This window comes from Cydia splendana, chromosome Z, assembly GCF_910591565.1.
Source record: "Cydia splendana chromosome Z, ilCydSple1.2, whole genome shotgun sequence".
Taxonomy (NCBI): Eukaryota; Metazoa; Arthropoda; class Insecta; order Lepidoptera; family Tortricidae; genus Cydia; species Cydia splendana.
The window spans coordinates 39,531,877-39,559,801 of NC_085987.1; the positions used below are offsets into that span (position 1 = coordinate 39,531,877).

Below are 27,925 nucleotides of genomic sequence, written 5' to 3' on the forward strand. Positions count from 1 at the left end.
AATTATTTTTCTTTTATAGACGGAACGCGAGCATATAACCCCTTAAGAGTGTTGTATGCCTGTCAGTAGTTAGAACCACCGGTTCAACTATACCTATAAAGTGTACGAGTAATGTCCAATCAAATGAAACAGCTAGTGGGTTATTTTGCCTGGTTTACGGTATACTTAAATTGTCGTTACACTCTTTTTCATGTGGTGCTCGGCTGACGACGGAAGCAGAATGGGGTAAGTTCGCGCTTTATTACCACTACTTAAATACTTGTAGATTCGTGGGAAGTACCTTAGTCATGTCAATGATTTCGATTTATGTTTAAACCTGTGGCTGTGGTTTATACTTTTTATTTCTGTAGGTAAGTACTTTAAGTAACGTGAATGCTGAAAACGGTCTAAAGTAGGTAGAAACTTCTAGTTGCAGGATTTAGCAGGTAGTTCAAATGGAATTTTAAGTGGTACGGTTAAGCACACACTTAAACTAAGCTGTGACATATTTTTGAGTGTGTTTTAGTATCAACTGACGAAATAGAATATTGTATCTGAGTTTTCTTTCTATCTCTAGCTGCTTGTTTTAACACTTTCCATCTCTTTATGTTAAAATATTCTTACACTATTGAAACCTTCCCCCTTACACCTGTCGCTGTTATATACCGACTTCAGGTAGATCTAAGTTTAATATCAACTTCAATATAAAGGTAATATGAAGGAGGCAGATGGTCTACATTCTACATGGCTTGTCGCAAACGTAAAGTCGATATGATAAAATTGTTTGATGGAAATATATTAATTGTAATTTGTGACGGGAATGTTTAACTTGTACAAACATTAATATTTTTAGCCTGCGACTGATAAGGTCTACTTCTTTGCTTCTTCTTACTTTAAACGTATTGTATTAAACTTATACAAATATACACCTACGGAAAACATACAGGATGACATTGAAAAAGCGATCCGGGATCACCTTTTCGGACTTTACAAATTTACAAATTGTGAGACCGGAGTGAATACGGATGGCGGGGTGAATATAGGGATAGAAAATAGAAATGACATTTACCCGATAATTTCTCAAAAATTACCCACACAAGTTGTATCATGCAAAATCTACTAATATTTTCAATCGTATGATGGTGTGTCAGTATTTTTTAGGAAATTATCAGGTAAATACTATTCCCGGTTTTGATACCTTTTCAGCCCGCCATCCCTATTCATCCCGGTTGACGGTACCTAATTATTTACACGAAACAAAGTGTATCCATCCTTTAAGTTTAAGTTAAGATTACTAAGTAACGTAATAAACTAATAAAACACCCTGAGATTTAGAGTATTGTATACACAGTGACATAAACCTGCAAGACAGTAATAATACCTCGTTGTTACTAATAACGGTTCATATTTTATTTGACTCCTAGGCCGATGCATTTTCCGAGGAGTAATATCAGTTCACGGGATCGAAATCTCCTCAAGCAAATGCACTCTGTATATACCAAATACTTCTCGTCTTTTTCTTAGCTACTTCGAGTCCCCAGCAAGCTCGGTTCCCCATACAAACGGAGTTACGCTCTCATTTTAAAACGACTAGCTAAATGGCTCTAAAACTGTGTACTTAAATTAAAATAGGATAGAATAGAATATATCTAGTCCTGTAATTAGTCTATTTCAGATACCATAGCTAAAAAAATACACAGAATTTAAGTTTTTCATGCAAAACTTGTTTTTGCTCTATTTTGTATGTTTTATAAACTAAAGCTATATCAACTAAATTACAAGACTAGATATACCTCATGTCATTGTATGTGCTAAGTTTCAATAAAATTTATAATTCAACACGTAGTTTTAAAATGAGAACGAAACTCCATTTGTATGGGAAGGTGAAATTCGGCCGAGCTTGCTGCGGACTCTTAAGATAACTGTATGTTTGACAGGGATACACTCCTCTACACATCGCCATGCAGTTTCGTCATGAAAATCTCTTCAGACTGTTAGTCGAAGCTTACGGTAAGTTTTAATTTACTCTAACCTCTAAGGCTAGGGTCCTACGGTTCTAAAACTAGTATAAAATAACATCCAATTAAATTTTATTCATTATTAAATGGAACAGAGTTACTTTATTTTGTTTCTGTTTTTCAAACGAATTCAATATTTTCGTAAACCATTGATTCATTTTTGCATGGTCGACCGCTACACGACACCAGTAGGCCAAGCACATGATTGGCGCGACAGTATCTCGCGGCGAGATAGACTACCCGTCCTTTTCTAACTATGTTAACAAAAGAGGGACGGGTAGTCTATCTCGCCGCGAGATACTGTCGTGCCAATCATGTGCTAGCCCGGCTGGGGGCCTACCGCGAACCACGTTCGACGTGTTGCCTGTCTGTCGCACTTGTAAATTCGTACATAAGTGTGCCTGGGAGGCAACACGTCGAACATGGTTCGCGGTAGGCCCTCAGTACCACTGTTCGACTTCGACCGCCGGTAAGGAAGAGACAAGCCATTGACAAATTTCTCTCGAAAAAAAAAACGTTACATTAAAGTCAGGCTGATTATTTTTAAGTCATGAATGGCAGAAGCAATACAGTTGTGTGACTACCCAACATAGGCCCAGCCATATCAATGAAACATCCAAAATCTTCTATTGATACCTATGCAATAGAGTTGAAATAAAACAAATTCTATTCCTATTGAATATTATTTAAATTTCTAAAAGTAGTTCATCTGTTCGGAACCTGAGGTTAATTAGGGATATAAAAAAGGATTTCATGGGGGTATAGATTTGGTATCAAAAATTATGTTTCTAAGCAATCAGTCACTTAAAGAGAGCACGAAATAAAGGTAAATTATAGAATAGCATAGAATAGAATATTATTAAAATATCTTTCAACCTCACATGTACAGCAAGCTGCAAAAATTGTTCACGTCACTAACGTCATCTATAAACAAAGCCTCGAACTGCATCAATTACGTTAGTACTGAGAGCGTTAGCTTTCTTTTGTGGATGTACGTCGTTCGGTTTGAGTTTCCGATGTTTGATACTAGATGGCGATGGCGTATTGTGAAACCGAAACTGCTTTTGCTTCGTGTCCTTCCAGCGATACGAGTTCCAATGTTTTAAACCAGATGGCGTGCGTGCAACCGGGACGCTTACATAGGAAGTCCCTATGGACGACCGGAGTAGTAGAGTCGTGTATATTTCCATTGTTGAGCGACCGCAGGGGAAGTATCAACTTGGACGAGCCAGTCCCCGTTAAAATCTCCGGCCCACACATTCTTTTAAATAATGGCTCCCCAGAGTAGAATGCTCGCTTGTGATCTAAAATTACTCGTATACAAACTGTTGATTTGTTATTTTTCACATAGTGCTTCCCTTTTCTTTTATATTGTGTGGAAGGGGATAACAACACAACAACGAAAAGTGTCAGTGATGTGCGTATAGAAAAATATCGAATGAATCAATACTTGACTTTTACAGTTTTTAGACGTTTTACCAACACTTTAATTTAAATGGTTCGGGTGAGATTTGTACAGGGTTGGGCAGATTAAGTGTCCTAGTTTTGTCCTGCCATTTTACTTAAATATGACGGTACTTTTTATAACTTTATTATTTTTTGTTAGTCGAGAATTTATCCATCTTTATGATTTCTAGACTTCAGCTTGATATCTATTGTTTTTATATTGTTTTCAACATGGACGCGAAACGCCAGCTCGTTGTAAAGGGTCTAGCAGGCTAAGCGAACAAGAAGTGCCCCCAACGACGATTTGGTCATTTTTTCAGGTAGTGTACTGGCAGGTCCTAAGGACACTATGCTTAATATCAGTCCTCGATCTTCTTTTGTTTTCGAGTTAAGTATTCAGGATAATGTAAAATCATCAGTGTATCAGGATCTCGGAAACGGCTCTAACGATTTCGATGAAATTTGCTATATGGGTGTTTTCAGGGGCGATAAATTGATTTAGCTAGGTCTTATCTCTGGGAAAACGCGCATTTTATGAGTTTTTTATGTTTAGAGCCGTTTCCGAGATCCTTGTTCGATAATGTTTTTTTTTTTTGACATGACGCACGAAGATTTATGCAAATATTTTTATATGTGTATGTAGTGGGTATTAGTGACCACTCATGCATATTTTTTTTGTATGTGTAAAAAATAATGGCGAATAGTATAAAAAATAATGAGAAGAAAAATAGAATGTTTTTTTTTATAATGAAGTATAAGGACATGATGCAGGTTAAACATATGTGACGTTCCACGGGAAAAGGTACCTTATGAGGGTTTCTAGTTTCGGAGATATTAAATGTTTTGTAAAGAGGTGAAAAAATGCTCAATTTTTTTTATTGTGTGATCTGAAACCTTAATGCCTAACGTTTGTTTACCTGTTTTTATTTTTGTTATAAGTTAGTTATAAGCCTAGTAATGTCGTCTCAGAGTTTAGTAGAAAAGGTACCTTATGGAAAAAAGATTGAAAATTCCCAAAAAAACTAGTCAATACGGGAAAAGAAGTTTGGTAGAGAACTGTATTAGCATTCTGCAAAACTAATTTGATAATTTCAGTTCTGGTTGGGGCGCCTCGCAAATATTATAACCGTACATAGACCGACATCACAAATCCAAGTAGACTGCTATTATACCAAAGTTACTCTCGTCAAGTCTTTCTTAACTAGAATAATCTTCATTTGGTTTGGTCGCATGCAGTAAATCAGCCATTGGTTTGCTGAAAAATGCCAATACCCGACGCATTACCTTATGGAATATCTGAGGTCATTGAACCTCAATGCCGCTTATCTTCAATAGCAACCGAAATATATTATTGATAAGAAATAGACGATTTATACCATCTTAACCCCAAAATATTATTAGTTTATCCTAACTGTTCCATCATCATCATGCCTCATCATGTAACTTGACCACAAGGTACCTTTTCATTACATACAAATTATTGGTCTTTTTTAAGATTATTTTGACGAAGAACTAATTAAATTGGGGGCAGTTTAATGTAAATTAATATTTTCTATTCATAAAAGATAAACTATAATATGATTGATATTTTGTAGTGATGTATTATTAGATTTATTTCCATAAGGTACCTTTTCGTAAATGTATGGAGCAAATACTGTTATTGTTATGTAAGTTTAAAGTGGCATAAGGGGTTAAATATAGTATTTAGTTGGGGTTTTAGGATTTATTTCATTTGAATGACAGAATTTCTTTCATATGTGCTCAGAAAAATTGATTGTGTCACATTAAAAGTAAAAATATTCAATTTTGTGATTTTATATGAAAAAGTCAGAAAATACATTTTCACCTCTAAATCGGTATTGTTTTTTGCTTAAACTGTCTGTCAGTGTCGTTTTCTAATAGATAAAATTTAAATCTTGAGAGCTCATTGCAATCAATCGTGAAAATGAAATAAAACTTTATTTTCAAGAGATTGGTTAGTATACACATAAATCAGCCGATATCAAAAGTTTCTATTTGCATTACAGAACAAGTCGCAATATTTTTTTAATCTCAGATATATAAGGCATTATTATTTGTAGTCAACTATGTAACTTACTTCAGGAACATAGTTTTTTAGGCGGCTAAACTTAAAACTTCTCTATCGTAAAGTTGCTCATTTCACAACATTATTTTCAAAAAATCATATCTCTGTAACTACGCAACCTAGAAGGTTGATCTTTTGTGTTATCGATAGCTTATTTATTGTAGATTACTGGGGTATGCATAACTCCATACCCGCCATAAGGTACCTTTGACCGTGGGACGTCACATATTCATTTTGTAGTCTATTTTATTGTTGTCAAATATAATTTTGTTTGGTTAATCTAACTTGAACAGTTTACAAAATATGACACTTTCAATGATACACTGATGATTTTACATTATCCTGAATAACTCGAAAACAAAAGAAGATCGAGGACTGATATTAAGCATAGAGAGTTCTTAGGACCTGCCAGTACACCACCTGCCAAATCCGTCGTTGGGGGCACTTATTGTTCGCTTAGCCTGTTAGACCCTTTATACGAGCAAAAATTGAGAACGTAAAGATACTTAAGAACGTGTGAGATATTTAAGAAGCTAAAACATTTAGATATTAATATAAGCTTCATATCTCGGACCATTAAGCGATTTACAAAGACAGGATCTTCAAGATTCAGACCCAAACCTGGTCGAAAACCATCTCTTCGTGTCAAAAATATAATTAAAAGCATTCGTGAGCGTATTCGGCGAAATCCAGCCCCAAGTGCAAGTAAACTCGCTAAAGATATGAAAATATCTCGACGATCAATGAGTCGTATATTACGACCTGATCTTGGATTGAAGGCCTACAAAAAACAATAAATTCATGGATTAACAGATGCCCAGAAAAAAACTAGCGTGAAAAAATACAGGGCCTTGCTAGCTTGGCATGAGGGCGATGGAATTTATTTTTTTCGACTAAATGATGTTTCAATTGCAAGATAGCCAAAATCAACAAAATGATCGTGTTTACCGTGCTTCATTGAGGGATATTCCAGTAGACAAATTAGCCATACAGCGATTTCAAAGTGCGTCGGCTGTCATGATATGGGGTGCAATATCACCTAGGGGCAAACTACTACTGCTGTTCATTGATCGGGGAGTAAAAATTAACCAAGACTATTATATTCAGAACGTGTTACAGGATCATATGCTAGAAAATATCCGAAAGTTGTATGGGGATAACTATTATTGCTTTCAACAAGACGGTGCCCGTCTCACAAAGCTAAACGTACACAAGACCGGTGTCGAACAAATTTGACAGATTTTATACCGTGGCAAGAATGGCCTGCATCTTCACCAGACTTGAATCCGTTGGACTTTTCTATATGGGGATACATGCTCAGCAGGATTGGGAGCACACAGGGAATGAATTTAAATTAATTCAAGCATCGGTTGGTAAGATATGGGACGATATACCAGATGAGGTAGTGCGTGCCGCGTGCAACTCATTCTATGGTTGAATGCGTAAAGTTATACAGGTTAAAGGAGAGCGATTTGAGCTAATGAATAAATTTTGTAAATATAGAGTATGCTTAAAATAAAAACAAGTTTTATATTGCAATTTGAAGTTTTGTATAATTTTATGGTTATTTTAAAGTAGGACACTTAATCTGTCCAACATACAGGGCTCATTAATTGTATATCGTCGCCTAGTATCCAAAGTACAATTTTGTTTATTTTGGGAGTCGGCCGAACTGCGTTAGATTGTCTCCAAATATGTGTTTATTTATTGTTGTCGTCATATCATCGTCAATGGACAAGGCAGTGTTTTGCGTCGCATCCCTTCGTTAGTGCATGCGTCGTAAATAATAACAGATTGGTCGATACCAATCGGCCGCCCGGCAAAACGCACCCTGACACTGATTAGTGTGACGCTGCAAGCCTCGTGCAACTCCATACCTGCGACCACAACACCTGTAAGTACCGTTGGACGTTATTATTAATAACTTATTAACGACTTCAAATGAGAACTAATAAAAATGAACATTTTTAATAATAAAATTCGCTCATTAGTCATTACAATATAAGACACAATTTGGTGAATTGCCTTTGTTTTTGTTGTCTACTTTCTAAGCTAATGCACAACGAACTACAATCCGTCTCTTTTTTTTAACTCAAATATGCTACATTATTGGCTAATATATTATTAATATTATTATGTGCCTTAAAATTTTAGATATTAAAAAATGTATCCCTTTTTCCATTTTGTCTGCTATTTTTAGAACTGCCATATTTTTGTTTTTGTGTACTGCGCAAACGAATTTTTAATTTTTTTTTCACGATTTTATTTCATTCCAGTTTTATGTAAATAACATATTTAACTAAATTAGTAACATATTTTAGCATCAGCTATTAATATTGAGTACACAAACTTTTTTTTAATATTTATTTTTCTACTAGCTTCTGCCCTCGTCTTCGTCTGTGTGGAATGATAATAGTTGATAAATCCTATCAAATCCCTTCCCGGGCATGAAACTCCATATAAAATTTCATCTAAATTGGTTTAGCAGTTTAAGCGTGAAGAGGTACGTATGTTACTTTCGCATTTATAGTATTTATAGTATTAGTTCATACTATTAGTAGGGATTCGTTTAGACCTTACACACCATGTCTGCGCAAATCTCCCTTTAAAATAGTTCATGCAATTTTAGTCATCAATTAAATCGCTGTTTACACCAGATTTTTTTATTGCAGAACATGGCCAACAGGTGGGAAAATTACGGTGATTTTAATGACTTGCCAGACATGCGCGCCTACGTCGAGGACATAGTCACCGCGGCGCTGTTTACTTGACTACCTATCCCGCGCACGGTGGAAGCGTTCTGTCGCGTTGTAGAAAATATCTGCTTTCGGTTCATCGGCCTCCCTCCAATGCTGAAAGTGAATCTTCTCTTTCTGTGCCAAGAACGATTCGCCGAACTAGATGCAACCAACTTAGATATAGTGTTCATAAGATCTATCCAACATCCTTGGTGTCCCTCGGCCCGTCCCTGTTTTATCGAGGGAGTGCACGTATTGTGGTATATTCCGAAGATTGCGCAGTGGGTGTGCTACAATTGCTACCAGCCGATGTTTGAACTGGACCCTGGTTACTATGTAAAGTTTGAGTATGGCGTGCAAGTGACTCTGTGAGGACTTCCGTCGACATTCAAACTCAATGAATATTTATTTAATTGCGTTGTTAATTGTTTAAGAATACTTAATCGTTGAAAATTCATAATTGTAAGTACTTAACTCAATTTAAATATTGTATCTTACGGATTAAAACACTATGTCTGTTAACAAAAGAGCCATTATTATGGTTTTACAGGTTTAAGTATTAGGGTTTCAAAATTACTGAATTGAATTCGTATAGGTATATTTGGCGCCGGACTTGTTGAAGCCATCACAGAAAAAAAATTGGTAGGGTAAGGTGCACTAACATACTTAGTTAATTTTTTCTCGGGGCAAGACAAACAGTATAAGGAATCTATACAAGTGATAGTCTTACCCCGGTGACAGTCTAGTACTAATCTATCGTATATAAATTATGTAAAGTAATTAAACTAATTGTTCCGTTTTGAAATATATTCAACGCAGCTTACTACACCTTCTTACATGTTTCTCGGTATCCATTCTTATACCTAATTATACAAAAGCTGCAGTGTCACTAATGGAATCGCTATCTTGTATACGAATGGCCCTACATTTATATTATCTCGATTTAATGTAGAAGTAGTTGTTGTACCAAGTAAAGTTTAAAAAGCCAAATGCTTCTTATTTTCTACAACCTGTTGTTTTCAGTTTTTTCTAGCGCAAAGCGCAAACAGCCCAACGGCAGTTCGTGCTCGGCCTTACAGTTGGTCAAAGACGCCTAGTCTTTCTAAGATGGCACATAGTCGAGAAATTGGGACCGGTTCCGCCGTGGCGAGGTAGCCTACTCTCCTGAGACCCTGAGGCCTTTATAAAGGATTTAATCCAAAAATTGAATTTTGAATTAAAATGGAATACAAGAAGGTTCAAAACCGCAATAGTGACTTGGGGCACTCATTAGGCTAGAGCAGTGGTTCCTAACCTGGGGGTAATTACCCCCGTGGGGGTAAAACTGGTATTTTACGGGGGTAATAAGCTAACCTAATATAACAATACAACAAACGTACACGTTTTATTTTTTATTACCATTGGGAGGGGGGAAATGAAAATCAGGTTCCCTAGTTAGTCATAGGGGTGACCGGACTGAAAAGCTTAGGAACCACTGGGCTAGAGGTTCATGGCTTGAGGACTTTTTCTTTAACACATTCATTGCCACCCAGCCAAACAAGACGTCCGCGCCAGGTCACAAGAATTTCTTCATATAAAACAGTAGTAGGTACCACTATCCGGTCGTCCGTCCTGGGAACGAAATCATAAAATACCCGATAGCCGAGTTTTCGGCACTGAGTGTGAATGACATCCTATTACATTTTATAATGATACTAATGGATGAAATGAACACAGCACGTTTGATGAAGTGAAACGATAGATGGGGAAAGGTATAGGTCATATGTAGGTACGGTCGCTCTGTCCCTTCGGCCGCCTACAAAACCAGATTGACCTGAATTTTATTTTAATTTTTTTATGTGCCTAAATTATAACCTACAGCTAGAGATGCAATAGCACTCACTTTTTTATTTATTTGATAGAATACACAAATACAAGCGTGACAGAGTGGCCAGATTTTTTTAAATAATAACTTCATTTAAATCGTTTATTTTTCCAGATGCGGATCCAAACGCTAGAGACTGGTCTGGCCGGAAGCCAAGGCAATATCTAGTCAACATTGACACCTCCATGTCCCCAGGCTCTTACAGAAGTGAGTGCACTTTACTACTGGTACAATTTTTAATATTTTTATTTACCTGTATGTAAATTGGCTACTTTCCTACTAGCCAAATCAGCTTCTTTTTTAGAACTGTCAAAACGATTTGCTAATATGCTAATATGGAATTTATATGAAAACGTGTGTAAGTAGTGACGTCACAGTCAACTCACCTACTTTTTATACTTCCATCCGATTTATTAAATAGAAATTATGTTTAAAAATAACTGCTATCTATGTTTTTCTAATAATGATCTGGTGCTTTATTTAGTGCACGGTGTAAAATAATTTATTTTAAGTAGAGGACAGTACCCAATTATTTATTTGTATGTAAATTTTAAAAGGCATACAATGCTTAAGCAAGTTTAGCATAACGTGTTAAAAATCATATGTAATATGTTCTTGAAAAAAATAGTACTTATTATGAGAGAATATTTTTGCATTAGTCTGAAATTAGCGACGTAACTTTTTACCTCAGTTAGACTAATCATTAATTGATGAATTCACGGAGTATACTTTACAGAGGCGAATACGTTCGATTTGAAACAGACTGTCACCTCTCCACCGGTTATAAGAATAACCCCTCATCCAACAGTTCATGCGATGTCAAGTAAGAAAGGAAGAATACACTGGTGGATTATAATTTCACTTTGTTTGTCTCTTACACCTCTAATACTCGACTCGGCTGTGTTTGTGGTTAAATCTAAAAATCTGGGAAAACATATAAAAACTCAAAATTGCGCGTTTTCCCATAGACAAGACCTAGATAGATCGATTTATCGCCCCCGAAAACCCCCATATAGCAAATTTTATCGAAATCGTTAGAGCCGTTTCCGAGATTCCCGAAATATATAGGTATATATAAATAAACAAGAATTGCTCGTTCAAGGTATTAATACAGTAAAATTATACATTTTGCGTTTGCGTCAAATCCGGTAGTTCTGATTTTTTGCAGACTTGTTTATGATGTTGGCCCAATGAATAATCCAAGTTTGTGACCTCGCGCGCCGAACGCAACTTTGTCAAAAATCGAATAAACCGCCATTTTTTTTTTAGATTTGGGCGATTATAACCCTAAAGTACTAGTTTTTGATAGTAATTTCCTAGGGCGTTTTTAAAGTAGACTAAATTTGCTACAATAAGACACTAGAATTGTCTCTGTACATCTAATATTTTCCGAGATAAAGCCTTTCAAAATGTATAATTTTTTCGAACTTGTATTCGTAGGCTAAGTTAGTGCAGTGAGTATACACTTTTTTCTCAGGCGGTGCCGGTTGGCACAATTGTTTCTAAGGTCAATCAAAGCTGATTTGGCCCGGTAGCCACAAGATCGTTCCGCCCCCCGCCATAAATGTCCCATACAATTTGGTTTTGACAAGCACAGCCTAATCTTCCTTTCTTGTGGTATGTCGGGTCTTTGGTTCGTATCGTCACGAGTGTTCTGAAAATTACAGTTAGGTATAGGTAACATTTTGAAACGAGATAACTCTTTGATTCTTTGCTGCAAGTAAATGAAAAAAACAATTGACTTTGTCCCGTATTAGTGGTTGTACGTACTGCCCTCCTAAGCTAAAAGGCAGTTTTTAGACATTTTGCCAAAATTGACTTTTTGTGATATTCGTAATGTAGAGATCGAGATGCATCAACCACTTTGGCCCGTTTTCCGATAAGTGGCTTAGTTTTCGAGAAAAATATCGTAAAAAGACCGTATTTGCACTAATTGTCTAAACGTTCCTAGTCTAAAAAGCGACTATTTGACAAAGCCAGGCTAAAACAACGTATATGCAGCTATACGTTTTTTTACGCTCTGGTTTGCGTAAAATCTTATCCACCATGTCTAGCCTAAAATAACGTATAAGCCAAAAACTAGGCTAAAAATACGTAAAAGACGCTATACGCGCTTTAAGATTAGGATCTTTAGCAAAATTTTAGATCTGATACTAGTCTAAAAAATCGTATAGTATTTTTTTTTGTTTCAATGTCTCATACGTCATTTAAGCCTAGTATCACTTAACTTTTTTACGTCACCATAATAGTCTTTAGAAACGTATAAATGTTATACGTTCTTCTTATTTTGTATGGACGTCGTATTAAACGCAAACAAACTTTTATAATGGTTGAAAGTGCGTCTAACTAGTCTATAACGCAGTATATGCTCCAACCTTCGTCATGCTCCCCGCGCGCCGAAAGACACCCTTATGCTAAGTAAAAGCCGTCAGCCGCAAGCGCAGGCTTGTGGCTGCCGGTATGCGAGCGGAGGTGGCATTTTGCGCGCGAAATATTGACCGAACGCCAAAGTAAGATAAATACTTTATTATTGCATTACCATCATATGTTATCAATAATATGTAGTGTTTACAATCAGTACCTTCGAGTATTATCATTTTTATCAAGGTATATACTTTAAAATTGCCTCGCAAATACTTACGCTCGACAGCAAATACGTCTTTCTAGCGTAGTTTGTGATGATGAAATTGTTCATACGTACTTTTCTACAACAAACGTTGTTTATGTTTTATTTTTTCATTCGACGGTTTGACTGCTTTTATTTAAATAAAATCAAATTTATATTAGAGCTAATTGTATCGGGTTTAATCCCCTATAAGCCAAGTAGGTATTTGACATTACGAAGAGTTTAAATCTTATTGAAAAATGTTTTAAAGGGAAATTTAATGAGAATTCTTATGGACAAAATAACATTTTCCGCCTAAGTATTTAGATAACCAGGACAAAGGACCATGGGCATCTTTGTATGGAACCTGGGTCCATCCAAAAACCAACTGAGAGTTATAAATATATTAGGCCATTAAATACCTAAGTGGGTTTTATAAAAAAACAATATGTATCTTAAAATAAGTTGGTATGTTTGTGTATTAGGTAATAGTTGTATGTTAAAATAGTAAAAGCTATGAGTTTGTAATCTAATAGAAAAATAATTTTATTAAAAATTGAATCTGATTTTTAATTAGGTACAACCGCTAAAATGTGTTTTAGAATTAAATAAATGACAGAGTATGTGCAAGAATTAATACGAGTTTAATTTTATTGCTAATGTAGACTACACAACTCGCTAACGTCTTACCGTGCGATGAAACTCTCGATGATTCGATGCCTATTGATAACAAACTAAAATAACTATTAGAGATGCCACGAATTCGGTAAAACATTATGTATTATTGTGAGTTACGTGTATGCGAAAACTGGTCACATACAAAGATAGATGGTTGCTAAGATTTAAGTCAGCAGCAAGCTGGGATCTCCATACAAACGTAGTTACGCTCTCATTTTAAAACGATTAGGTAGATTGCTCTAAAACTTTGTACTCACTAAAGGATAAGGTATATATATCTATGCCTGTAATTAATGTGTAGCTTCAGATACTATAATAAAAAAAATACAGCGAATATAAGTTTTTCATACAAAACTTATTTTTCCTCTACGAGGGGCGTTCAAAATATTCTCGGTATTGATATCTTACAACCTCTTCTAAAATTTCTTTCGTTACTGGCCGCTAAGGTTTATTCGTTGACATTAAAAAAAAGTATAATTCGAACCGAGATGTTCTTTTGTTTTTCTGCAATTGCTGAACAAACACGGACATCATGTGCGAATTGACAATGTTAACAAAATTAGAACATCGATGCGTCATAAAATTCTTGACAAAACAGGGTAAAAATCAAAAAAACATAAAAGAGGAAATGGATTGTGTTTACCGCGAGTCTGCTCCTTCTTTATCTACCATTCAAAAGTGGTCAAGCGAGTTTAAACGTGGAAGGGAGAGTATTGAAGATGACCCTAGACCTGGCCGGCCTGTAGTAGCTACTTCACAAGAAAATATAGATAAAGTGGAAAAACTTATATTAGAAGATGGTCGAGTGAAAGTAAAATCTATAGCTCAAGTAACCAATCTCTCTATTGGTACCGTACATGATATTATCCATGACCATCTTAATATGTCAAAAGTAAGTGCAAGATGGGTTCCGCGAATGCTGACTCGGCTTCAAAAAGACATGCGTGTTGCTTGTTGTTCCGATTTTATTGACCTGTGCGGTGAAAATCCTGATGAGGTGCTGCAAAGAATAGTTACTGGAGATGAAACCTGGGTTCATCATTATGACCCAGAGAGTAAACAAGAGTCCATGCAGTGGCACATTAAGGGTTCAGCTCATCCCAAGAAATTCAAGGTCATGCCTTCAGCTGGCAAGGTCATGGCCACGATATTTTGGGATTGTGAAGGAGTATTACTAATCGACTATAAAGAAAAAGGTGTCAGTATCACAGGACAGTACTACGCTAATATTCTACGTCAGTTAAAGGATGCAATCAAAGAAAAGAGGCGAGGAAAGTTAACCAAAGGTGTTCTGCTTCTGCATGATAACGCCCCCGTCCATACTGCTCATATTGCCAAGGCAGCTATTGTTGAATGTGGGTTTGAAACTGTTACTCACCCACCGTATAGCCCGGACTTAGCCCCCAGCGACTTCTTTTTGTTCCCCAATCTTAAAAAGGATCTGCGTGGAAATAAATTTTCTGACGATGAAGCATTGAAGGCGGCAGTGGAGGAGCATTTTTACACCAAAGATAAAAAATATTTTTATGAGGGATTAAAAAAAATAATTGATCGATCTCTTAAGTGTATGAACATAGGGGGGGAGTATATTGAAAAATAAAAATATCAAACTTTTCGTACTTGTTTGTTTTCATTCTCATACCGAGAATATTTTGAACACCCCTCGTATTTCATTAGTTTTGTTGGAATATAAACTAATTAGGAACTGGTATAGATATACCTTATGTTATTGTATGTGCAATTTATTACAATCCAACACGTTGTTTTAAAATGAGTACGAATCTCCGTTTTTATGGGAAGTAATAATTCGGCTGAGCTTATTGCGGACTCTTTTAAGTTTCTTTGCTCATGCTCATTAGAAGTACGTATAATGTCATTAGTAGAGTCGAGTAAATCTAGCCTGTGATACAAATAAAATCAGAAAGACTGTACACATTAAAAATTTGTACATATTATGGGGTTATTCCCACCAGTTAGGTATCTACCACCAAGTTGTTACCAGTGGTAACTACTGGGAATTTATTTCCCACCTTTCTTCCCAGTAGCTACCACCAACTCAGTTTTGTAGTAATTACTGGGAAGTTTTTTTCCAGTAGTTACCACTGGTAAATGGTGGGATTTTTTCCCTAGTAGTTACCACCAACATTTTTTTACAGTACAATTTAAATGTCTTTTATTATATGAACAAAAAACACTATACTACTAAGCTTTTATTAAAAAAACGAGGTCCAGCGATTACTTTTTGGATTATAATCTTAATTACCATACAAAATTAACATATAAATCGGGTTATTCCCACTAGTTACCATCAAGTTGTTATAGTTAAATAGTAATAAAAACAGTATAAGTAGAATACTATAAAAATAGAGGGTTTATTGAACTCTAAAAAAATTGTAGTAACTACTGGGGAAAAAATCCCACCTTTTACCAGTGGTAACTACTGGGAAACAAATCCCATTAGTTACCACTGGTAACAACTTCATGGTAACTAGTGGGAATAACCCAATTTATGTGTTAATTTTGTATGGTAATTAAGATTATAATCCAAAAAGTAATCGCTGGATCTCGTTTTTTTAATAATAGCCTAGTAGTATGGCGTTTTTTGTTCGTATATAAATAAACATTTAAACTACGTGTCTATTTTTTATTCCCATTTCTTCCATAAATACTAATCTATAAAACCGTATATTCGGTGTTTTTGGTGGTATACGTTTTTTTACACTAGCACGCTAGTCGAAAATCTGGACAAAATCTTAATTTTTCCTAGTATACTAACCAAAAAGGCCGAATAGCTGCTATAAGGTCTTTTAACTTAGGATTTCAATTGGGAATTATTCATTGTTACTAAGCAAAAAGGCAGCATGTGACATATACGGCGTTTTTACCTAGTTTCTACTTCGTAACTAAGTTAGAACGCCGCATAACGCATGTTTACCGCCTTCTTGACTAGTACGACCTACACATTTTTAAGCTTAATACTAATCTAAAGTGTTTTTTATAAAATTAAAAAAAACTGAGCTGTTTAGAAACATACTATAAATACCTAAAATAAGTACATATATATACCTACCACATACAAAAAGAAAAAATGGAAAAAGTTTTTCCGTTTCGTAGAAATTCAAGAAAGATGTTTGGGTTGGTTTTTTGCGATTATCTCGAAACTAGCTTTTGTCGAAAAACTGCCTTTTAGACTAGGACGGCAGCGTAGTTGCTATAATTGTTCCAAATTTAAGCCATATGCGTTAAACGGTCTCAGAGCAAAACGAATTCAACCGATTTACAAAACCGAAGTGATCCCATAAGAGCACTTATTTGATCACTTCGGTCGTGAACAATTTTTTTGTAGGGAGCACTAAAAAGTAACTATCAATTGGAAATCCTAGAACTGTTAAAACTAAAAGAAAATATTATGTATACGTAATATTTAATAGGCAAGTATTGATAGTGCCGTTGTGGGATTATACTTATACTTAGGGGTAAAAGGTATGGCGGAGGGTACTTTTTATAATCTCTACGACACTTTTTGTCAACATGTATGTACCGTGTTAACTGTTTAAATATTCGGTTTTCTGATGTACCTAACCCAACGTACCTTTTTGTCACTTTGCACTTTTCTGTGTGTGATGTCCACATATACTACCACATATAGGTACTTGTGTGTTTGTATACTCTATGTCTACCTGTATTTGTTCTACGGCCTTATTAGTTAACTTGTAGTCGGTCCTTGTAAATAGTGATGTTATTAACATACTTTACTACACTTATATGTCTAGATTAAGCTATCTTTCAAGTCGAACTGACATACACTGTCTTATTGACATGCCGCTCCTTGATCAAGGGACCTTGGTAATGTTTGCCGCAAAAACAGGCTGACCTTACTTTACAATGTTGCCGATTTATTCCCCCAGAAAAAGAGGGTTTCCTCCGGATCGGGTCGTTAAACGTCCGCGTGAAGAAGACGACGGAGGCTTTCAGCAACTTCCTGGGCGTGGGCGCGACGCGCTCGTCCGCGTACATGCCCAAGTCGGCCAGGGACAGGCCGCTGGAGCGCAACTCTGACGACGCCACGCATAAGAGCTGGGGCTCGGCGGACAACCTGCAGGTTTGGTTCTATTTGTAACTACCTAGTTGGTTACTAAGTTCCGTTACCAGAGTTTTCACGGAATAAAAGGAAATAGGTAGCGATTTTTAATTATTCGTGTATACAATTGTAAAGCTTATTTATTAATGATAAGCTTACAATACAACCTAATAAACATAGTTGTTCTGGTTTTGCAGAATTCCTTATAGAACTCGGAAAAATGGCGTAAAAAAACCGTCAAAAGTACGCTCCCTGTTCGTGTCGTTTTTACATGCTATTTATTTCTAATCATATTAAGAATGTATCTTAGCTTAGCTTAATGTAGCTTTGCACATTTCGATAGCTTGATTATTCATCTTTAATTTAACATATAGTTTACGTGGGTTTCTTTGATTAAACACATAGTCTACAGAGTTTTCCAAGCCTGCCTCCTGCACAATTGTCTAAATCTATACGTTTTCGTGCGAAACTGAAAAATATACAATGTTTGGAGCGGAATATCTTAGGGTATAAATAAACTAGTAAAAAAATAAACGGTCATCACAAAATTTACGGTAACTTAGAGGTCTCATTAAAATAAGCAATTGAATCTTCTGGCAAAGTTGCAAGATTGCATTAGACACACTTCTGTAAAGTATAATTTTCATAAATTGACCGTGTGTTTACGCCTTCACGTAATCTGGAGCTTTCCAAGGATTCCCATTAATTCTCCAACTGAATTATATATTATTATATCATGTTTTGATCGTTACAAAATAAGCTATCAAACTGTGCCTATTTTGTTTTATTTTAAGCTTTATTTTATATTTAATGAGTTGGAAACCTTGTAACATTACTTAGTAACCGACTAGGTAGATGAATTGTAAAGTTGGGGCAAGCTTTAAATATAGTAGTAAACACGTGTAAGGAGCGTGCATAAACTAGGGGCAACAGGAGACCCCTACTTTTTGGCGGGAAGTACCTATACCTATAAAAACATAAACTTAAGTTTTCCCTTTAAGCCACAAGGTGGCAGATTTCTGCGGAAGACACAGCATAAGAAATCTTCAAACAAGTCGGACTGACGATTTGATCTAGGATCCTGGTAGTTTGTGATTATATTTGTAAGCAGGCTGAAATTCGTCAATAATTATTTACTGGCAACGGCGTCGGGGCAGGCTTTTGTGAGTGAAGAGTGCCAAGGTCTTACGCGAGTGCCGAAATAAGGTTATCAGCTGATCGTTTTATCGATGTAGCTAAGTTGGTCAATTCCTAAGAAAATTCTCCTCTTGTTTTTACTCATTACAATTGTTTATTTTCAGAAGGATGACAAGCTGATGCCTCCTCCTACGAACAGTGGCAAGGTGAGACGGCGAGGTGCCACGGGGCGTCGAGGCCTGGGCTCCCACAGCCGGAGCACGCCCACTACTCCTGACCAGGTACATACTGCTTTGGGGCTATTCATAAATTACGTCATTTCAAATTAGGGGGGGGGGGTCTGGACATCGGATGACGGTAGCATGAAGTAGGAGGAAATGGGGTCATTTGAAGCATGATTTTTGGATGATTATAGGGGGGGGGGGGGTCCAAAATCGTCAAAAATCGATGACGTAATTTATGGACAGCCCCTTTAGCACTAGCCTAAAAGATATGAATACTTTCGCTACCAATAATTTGCTAGGCTGTTTCATTTTGTATTGATTTGCGGAGGGCAATCAAAAGGCCCCTTAGACTCTGATTTGACATCCTGATATTTTAACACGCTTTTATTAGGTCGACCTGTATGTAACTATGTAATGGAATCTAAGGTAACTAATTTAACCATCTTCCAAGGATCGTAGCGTCATGAAAATTGGCAGCTGTATGTAGTTCTGATGACAATACAATAATATGATACTGTCGAACTGATCTGATGATGGAGCCGGAAGATATGAACTGGAACTTCATGATGGAACATCGTATCATAGCTGTGTTTGGATTTGTTAGAAAAGTCTTGTAATTAACTTTGACCACGATTAGGTTTCAAGGTCTGATGATGAAGCCGGAAGATAGGCACTATAAAAGCGTGTTTTTCTAGTGTTTTTTAAACAACTATTAATTATTCTAGTGGCGTTTACATCAATCGTCAATGATTGTCATCTTGGCTACGGGCCCTCAAACCCCCCAGCAAACCGTCACTATCGCTTAGGCTAACAGCTAAGCGTTACGTTTTGAGTAGTTATTAAATGTTTCTTGTTTAACCAATTATTTCAAAGGAATGCTTTTTTAATTTAACGATGCGATTTCAATCACCTAACTAGATGATACAAAGAGATTTGTTATTTAATACATAATCGTGGCTAGTAATTGAGATTATTATCTGTTCATAACGATGAACGGAAAAAAATACTATTATTTATAGTTCGTTTTTTAGAATTACAAATAAAGTAAACAATCATGATGTGTCTTTTAATTGAAAAACACAGTTTAAAAATAAGTTACGACAAATATGTAACAATTATGAATCTAATACGATCAAAATTCTTCTGCTTTCATAAATAATAGTTACTGATTTTTAAAAAGCGTTTCTCAATTAAAAGACATGTCAAGATCGCTAAACTCTTTCAAGTCCTGAAAGTTACTCGAGTTTCTGAAAGTTACTTTCTCAAAGACACCGGTATTCTATCACTTCGTTTGGGAGATACTTAATCAATAATTTATTTTTATCTGATAAGGCATCTAGGAGCGTGTACACTTGCCTTAGGGCCTGTTTACAGATTCGTTAGTATTTAACTCACATGTTTAAACATTTGCTACTTTGTTTTACAGCCGCGAGCACGCATCGGCAGCAGCGAGACCGGCGACTCGGACTCCGACTCGGCCGCCGGTTTCCACTCTGCCTGGCGTCAACAGCGCGCCTCCAACTGCACGTAGCATATCGGCATATCGGAACCCAAGCGATCATTACTTTAAGTAACGAAATCCTTAAGCTACGGTCTGGTTAGCTTTTTAAGACGAAAGCGGAGGACCCGCGCGAAAGCGCCTTTTCATACAAACGTAGTCCGCATTTTCCTCTCTGGTTATTAACATGATTGAAAATATTTTGACACATTTTGTTGTATACATGTTGTAAAAATATTTTCCATAAGGTCAATATCCAGAGAGGAAAATGGAGTAACAGTCGTCCCCTTTCCTCTTAACATACACGGTGAACAGTCTCGTGTAAACTTTTTGCAAGAATTTACTAGGTAGTTATATCTGTTACTTGATCACAATATCTGATTGAAATGAAATTACATGTACGAGTACCTACTATATGTTGGTGGTCTACGAATGTAGGTAATGTTACTTTCAAGCTAGTAGGATGTGACTGACTGAATGTGGCAAAAGAAAGGTTGCAGTGAAGCAAACAAAAGGTTCCGTCACACAGGCGCGATTTCCGGGCGGGGCGTGAGCGTTTTATAACTATGTAAAAGCGGCGCGCCCCGCTCACGCGCCGCCAGCAAAACGCACCTGTGTGACGGAGCCTAAAGGACTTAACTAAAGTCTATTTTTTTTCCGTAGACTAAAATGACAACAACAAATGACAAACGTACAAATAATGTGACCAGCTTAAAACAAACATTGCTGATCTTTGATTTCCGTTTGTGAATAACTGATAAATATAAAATTAAAAATTAATTAACTTACAAACTAAAAAAGATTCAAAATAAAGAATAAATGAAATCTATTCGCAACATGATAGGAAATAAACAATAAAAAAAAATGGCTACAAATATAATGACCACCAAAAAATACTTTGGTACCCTAAATAAAAAAAATCATGCTTACCAAAAAATATTACTGAACACCAAAAAAATAAGGCCTATAATTACAAAAGTACCACCGTTTTAATTATGACTGCACTTCAAATTGTATTCGAATACCAAATATATTGAATGATCACCAAAAATCATTAATGATCACCAAATCTTGAAGACCAAATTAATGCGATATTTTCACCTAAATAAACCACTATGATTACCAAAAAATTTATACATATTACCAAATAAAGTAAAATGATGCCAAAATTACTAGCCCCTCCCGCTCAACCCCCCGTACCCCGCACAGCATACCTACCAAACCTAACCTCTACTTTTCTAGTAGCATACTGAAATGCTACTAGATACACACATACATACAGAAACGAAATGCTACTAGAAAAGTGGGTTAGGTTAGGTTTGAACTGCGACCCTTACAGAAACGAAATGCTACTAGAAAAGTGGGTTAGGTTAGGTTTGAACTGCGACCCTTAGAGAAAAGAAATGCTACTAGAAAAGTGGGTTAGGTTAGGTTTGAACTGCAACCCATACAGAAAAGAAATGCTACTAGAAAAGTGGGTTAGATTAGGTTTGAACTGCGACCCTTGCAGAAACGAAATGCTACTAGAAAAGTGGGTTAGGTTAGGTTTGAACTGCGACCCATACAGAAACGAAATGCTACTAGAAAATTGGGTTAGGTTAGGTTAGAAAAAGGTGACGAAGTGGATTAATTAATTTAATAGGATAACGATATATTAAATATTTGCACATTTTTAATTAAAATGTGGTTACAATTTTGGTGGTCATTTACTATTTTTGGGTTTACAATGGTTATTTTGGAGTCATTTGCTTTAATAGGATAGCAAGATTTAAAAATTTGGTTATAATTTTACATTAAAATGGAGTTCTAATTTAGGTGGTCGTTTACTATTTTTGGATTTACAATGATTATTTTGGTGTAATTTTCTTTAATAGGATAGCAAGATGTAATAATTTGGTTATCATTTCACATTAAAATGGGGTTTGAAATTTGGTAATCATTTACTATTTTTGGGTTAATAATGATTAGTTTGGTGTCATTTCCTTTAATAGGATAGTAAAATGTAATAAAAATTGGTAATCATTTTACATTAAAATGGTGTTATAATTTTGGTGATCGTTTATTATTTTAGGGTGGTAAAGTAGATTTTTTTGGTATTAAATTTTACTAAATCTGGTGATCAGTTAAATAGCAGCCAAAAAAACTCTACTCGCTACTAATCTACTCAAACATTAAAAAAATGACATTGACGTATCGCCGACCTGACGCAATGCCAACTCGCTTTAAAATATTAGAAATATTGTGTATAAACCTGGATACAAAATTTCTAAATATCTCAAATGGCATTTTTACCTACACTATTTCACCCTTTTTAATACCTCTCCTAGTGTCCCCTTTTAGCACGTCACGGTTTATCCATTAATTGTGTAACATACACTTCATCAACAAATACAAATACAAATACCTCCCAATAGTTTATTTTCGGTTAGTACCGGTATCACTAGTATCACTATTTATAAGACGAAAAAAACTAGCAACACATGAAATGTCATTTTAGTATACGGAAAGAAAAAATATACTTTAAGAGCCCTTCAACGTGCACACTAGCGCCCCAGCTTATTTCGTGGTTATTTAAATTTAACGAAAGATATTGAAAAAAGGGGGCCGCTACGTACTGTATTGTGTATTTAAGTATCTTTTGAATACATCATACTAGTTTTTATGTTGCTGGTTTCTTCAATCTAGGAACTCAAAATAAAAACGGCCGTTTTAACTTTGGACGCATAGATTGACGAATCCAGCAACATACTAGTCTGATGTATTCAAAAGACACTTAAATACACAATACAGTACGTAGCGGCCCCCTTTTTTCTGTATATTTCGTTAAATTTAAATAATCACGATTATTTAGCAGTGGCGCTAGTGTGCACGTTGAAGGGCTCTTAATGTAGGTATAGGTACGGGACACGATGCTTGAGTTCATTGAAGTTCTTTGAAACAAAGTATCTTCAATGAATTAACACTCATTTCATTTTTGATATTGTTTCATATTCAATTTCAATATTGAATTACTTTATAACAATTTGAAGAATATTTGATTGAATTTTATTTTTCTATAACGCTACTCACCGATGCGCCAAACCGTGGCTTAGTGATTTCACTTACAAAATACATTGTTTCAGTGTGGTATTGGTTCCAATCGCTTAGTCGTACATCACAGTTAGTGTCTTATTAATTATACATGCTTATATTACTAGACTTATCATAGTTTAGGTAAAAATTACTGTGTAGTTACTATTAGAGATTACAATACAAAATATAAGATACCTATGGTTCAAGATAACTGAAATTAATAATTTCAGTATTGACGATACTGTCAATTTAAGAGAACAAATTAAGAATGTTAATCAATCACTTAGGGTCGATTGCACCAACGGTCACCGTTAAAGCGTTCGCTAAACTTTGTTGTATGGCAAGTTTCATAGTTCATGGCCGAAAGCCGTTGATCAGTCTGTCAAGTGTGGATGGTGCAACTGGCCCTTAGATGGATGTACCTACCTGTAAATTGGAAATATTTAGGATACATCAACATTGTAAAGTTTCTTCCAAATTAAATAAATAATTAGATAGTAAGGGATTAGTGCATCACATTTATCGAGCAAATTGATATGTTTGAAAATTTTCCGAGTTTCCAAACTAATCCCTTATTACTAACTAATCCCTTACTATCTAATTATTTATTTAATTTGGAAGAAACTTTACAATGTTGATGTATCTTTTTTGACTAAATTACTTTTAAGTTAGTTAATACAAGTAAAATTTCAGTGAGATAGCGACTTAGGGCCCCCTATCTGCCAATTCGTGCAATTAATATTACAATAATCACTTGATGGTAGACTGGATTTTAATTAGGCTCTAAATAGGCCATAAAGTATATACGGATTTTATATAACAAGGTATCTTAGACATTCTTACGGATCATGACTTTGAAGTCTACTTTGCCTGTGACTTTATTATTGTAAATTATATATTAAAAAGTGCACAAAACGTTCTGTATATCCATGTGAAACTTATACCTAAGTTGTAAGTGTATTCTACAATTTGATTTAATTTTTACTTGTTAATGTAGTTATTTAAAGATTCCTTAGATAGCTTAATGAAATCTAAACATACATACCCACATACATACCGGTCAAAATCATAACCCTCCTTTTACGTTGCCGTAGTCAGGTAAAAACTATTGTAAAACAAATGAACTGGGGGCCGATTTTTGAAATTCGACCGCTCGATTTCGTGTATTTCGTTCAATAATACTAGGCATTTAAATTCTAATAATAGAATTGAAAACGAGTGGTCAATACCACTCGATTCCCAATTTCTATCGCTCGTATTTCAAAAATTAGCATTTCGCCGTTTTCCACCGATTTTCGAGGGACGAAATCGAAATATCGAAATTCAAAAATCGGCCCCCTGTTAACATTATAGACTCCGACGATAGAATGTAAACTCCCGAAATAGAACAAACTTGGTGATAAGATGTCATTGATGTAGGATATATGAGCAGATTTTTTATTGAGGGCTGGCGATTAGGGAATGCAAATCGGTTATTTTTTGTATGGAAATAACCGCGGTTTCGTTTAATAACCGATAATTTCCATACAAAAAATAACCGAAAATAACCGATTTGCATTCCCTACTGGCGATACAGCAAACGTTTAACCTCTTTTTGTGTGAGGTTTAGCTTTTTGTGAAGGAAGAAGAAGTGAAGTTGAAAGTGTCTCAATATTAAATTTTGCTATTAGGAATGGCATTTTAAGTATACACGGGTGTTAAATTGAGTAACTTATTTGATTTAATGTGTTTTATTGAATTATTATAATACCTATTTTTGTTTTCTAACAGCAACGATTCTTTCATCGTTATATGTATAGTCACCGAAGAGGGGGCTGGGGTGAGTCATGTTTATAAATAAAATATTTTTTAAACTTTAGAGCTACTAATATACACATAAATTTTATTGTTTCTCGGGCCATTCGTGATATTTTCTTATTTGTGGTCATGTCTAATAGGCCTGTATAAATTTGATTATGAATTTAATGCTCTTATGATATTTATTACAATGAGTTAAATTTGGTAATTAATTAATAATTATGTATATTCAGCAAAACTAGCAGCAAAACCTGCGTACAAATATGTATGCAGGGGTGCCAAGCTAACTGCTTAGCTGACTGTTTATAGATATTAACGCGTCTCAAAGATATCCCTTAAGACACTATGAATATAAGGTAAAGCACCGCACCAACACTCATAACACCCCTATGTAACATTTCAAATCAAAACCAGTAGATTTTTCGAATGTAACACAGGTACGGTTGTGTATGGGTGGTATTCCATCTGTCTTATATGTATTGAGTCGCACAATTTTACTTAATGAGAGAGTGAGACGCAATGACATTGGACAAAGAAATTGGACAGGTGGCATACCACCCTATGATGTGTTTTAGTAGTTGGACAGGGCAGTCAAATTATGAACTCGCTTTCCGGTATTCTAGAGATTATTAATGAAATCAGTTTCACGTGCCTCCGCTGTCTTAGGGTGGTATTACACCTGTCCAATGTCATTGCGTCTCACTCTCTCATAAAGCAAAATGTGAAACAGATGGAATACCACCCTTTCGCGGGGTCACGTAGCGGGTGAACGCTTATTGAAACTGGCGCAGACGCGTGCTGCGAATTTTACCCGCGGTGGTACCCGCGCAAGTCAGCAGAGGCACTAAAAATACATGAATTTAGTAGAAATTTTGTATGATGAAAATATTCTAAGTCAGCATTAATCTAAAAAATTCACATGAAATTAATTATAAGTACCTAGTAAGTAACATTGCAACGATCAAATCGTTAAGTATTATTTTATTCTTTTTGTTTTGTAACTACCTTGACATTCCAATGTGACGCTTAATTCTGTAAAAATAAATATAAATTTTTATTTCCAAATTTACAAAGTATGTGTGTTTTATTTTGTATTTTAGCTATTTGCAAACCAAGCCAAACGTTTAAAATTTTTACCCGTCTACGGCTTTTTGGTAAAAATTGTCGCCGGCGACGACGAATCGAATCAGTCATTAAAATTGGACTCGGATAAAATAAGAATAGGCCTAAAATGCTTTAATGTGACAGCGGCTAGGATAGCCAGATTTTACGTTAGAATGTTTATAATTTCACGACAACAATTAACCGGGTTAACACTGCCAGCGCGTGAACTATTGGCGTAGCCAAATACATGGAAAAATGCGTATGTAGCGAAAGGCAACTACGGACAGAGCGCGGTCTGACGGGTTGCTGGCAGTGAATGCGTTAAGGGTTTTTTTTTTTTTTTTTTTTATTATTTATTCAGAAACAAACAGTCATACATGGATTATGAACATATTTTAAAGACAATAAGAATAGACCTATAGTTTCATAACAGGAAAACATATAAATAGGTCCGTGGCTATTAACTATATAAGAGAAAGACTTAATTTGTATTATTGCAATTACTATATACTAGAAATTTGTAAATCTATGATTTGATACTTTGTCAAAAATACATTTTAAGTGCGTTAAGCAAGTTATAAATTTAGTTAAATTCAATATTTAAATGCATTCTTAAGTTGTGTTAGTGTACAGTGAAAGAAGTCTACATCATTAAGTTTAAGGTTTTCATTAAATAGTTTACATGCGCGTTTAATGAATACGTTTCTACCGTAGCCAGTCCTGCAGAATGGTATAGAAAATAAGTTTCTTTTACGACAACGGCGCTCTCGTCTTCGCGGAACTCTAAAACAGATTTTATGTAAAAGAATAGGGGCATCTAATTGTGAACGGAAAATTTTGAAGAGCAAAACGGAATCATTAGCATCACGACGGTCACTAAGAGTTTGTATATTTAGACGTTTACAAGTATCAGTATAGTCAGCGGTATAGGTTAGTCCAGTCCTGAAGGCCAGTGATTTAATAAATCTTTTCTGGAGTCGCTCAATTCTGTCAATGTGTACTTTGTAAAAAGGTTTCCATACTGAGCTACAAAATTCAAGGTGACTTCGAACAAAACTATTGTAAAGAATTTTATATGTTAGGCGGCTTTTAAATGGTTTGCCAACACGCATAATGAATCCTAACTGTTTGTATGATTTTGCTAGCATTTTGTCAATGTGTGGGATAAAAGTGAGTTTGCTATCCATAATCACACCGAGATCTCTGATTTCGGTTACTCTGTTTAAGGTTTTACCGGATAGAGTGTAGGAATAATTAATTACATTTTTCTTTTTTGAGAAAGTGATGACATTGCATTTATCTAAGTTAAGAAACAGGTTATTTATTTCACAGTAGCTAACTAAGTTGTTTAAATCATCTTGCAATTTTTCGCAATCGCTAATATTTTTAACTATCCTAAAAATCTTTGTGTCATCTGCGTAAAGTAATACTTTAGAGTTCTGGATGTGATTAGTCATGTCATTCACGTAAAGAGTAAAAAGCAAAGGACCTAAGTGAGAGCCCTGAGGCACTCCAGAACTGACAGACATCCATTGAGATTGATAGCCCAACAAGACAACCGCCTGACTCCTGTTTTCAACGTAGGATTTGATCCAGCG

At 35.5% G+C, this 27,925-nt stretch overlaps 1 protein-coding gene across 1 annotated transcript; it reads left to right on the forward strand.

The window, feature by feature from the left end:
• Positions 1-1,914: 1,914 nt before the first annotated feature.
• LOC134804335 (uncharacterized) lies at positions 1,915-20,720 on the forward strand. Its single transcript, XM_063777344.1, has 6 exons — positions 1,915-1,989; positions 10,246-10,338; positions 10,868-10,954; positions 17,323-17,516; positions 18,797-18,913; positions 20,283-20,720. Exons 1-6 carry the CDS (start codon positions 1,941-1,943, stop codon positions 20,385-20,387), a joined length of 645 nt encoding a protein of 214 aa, XP_063633414.1. The 5' UTR covers positions 1,915-1,940; the 3' UTR covers positions 20,388-20,720.
• The last annotated feature ends 7,205 nt before the right edge of the window (positions 20,721-27,925 follow it).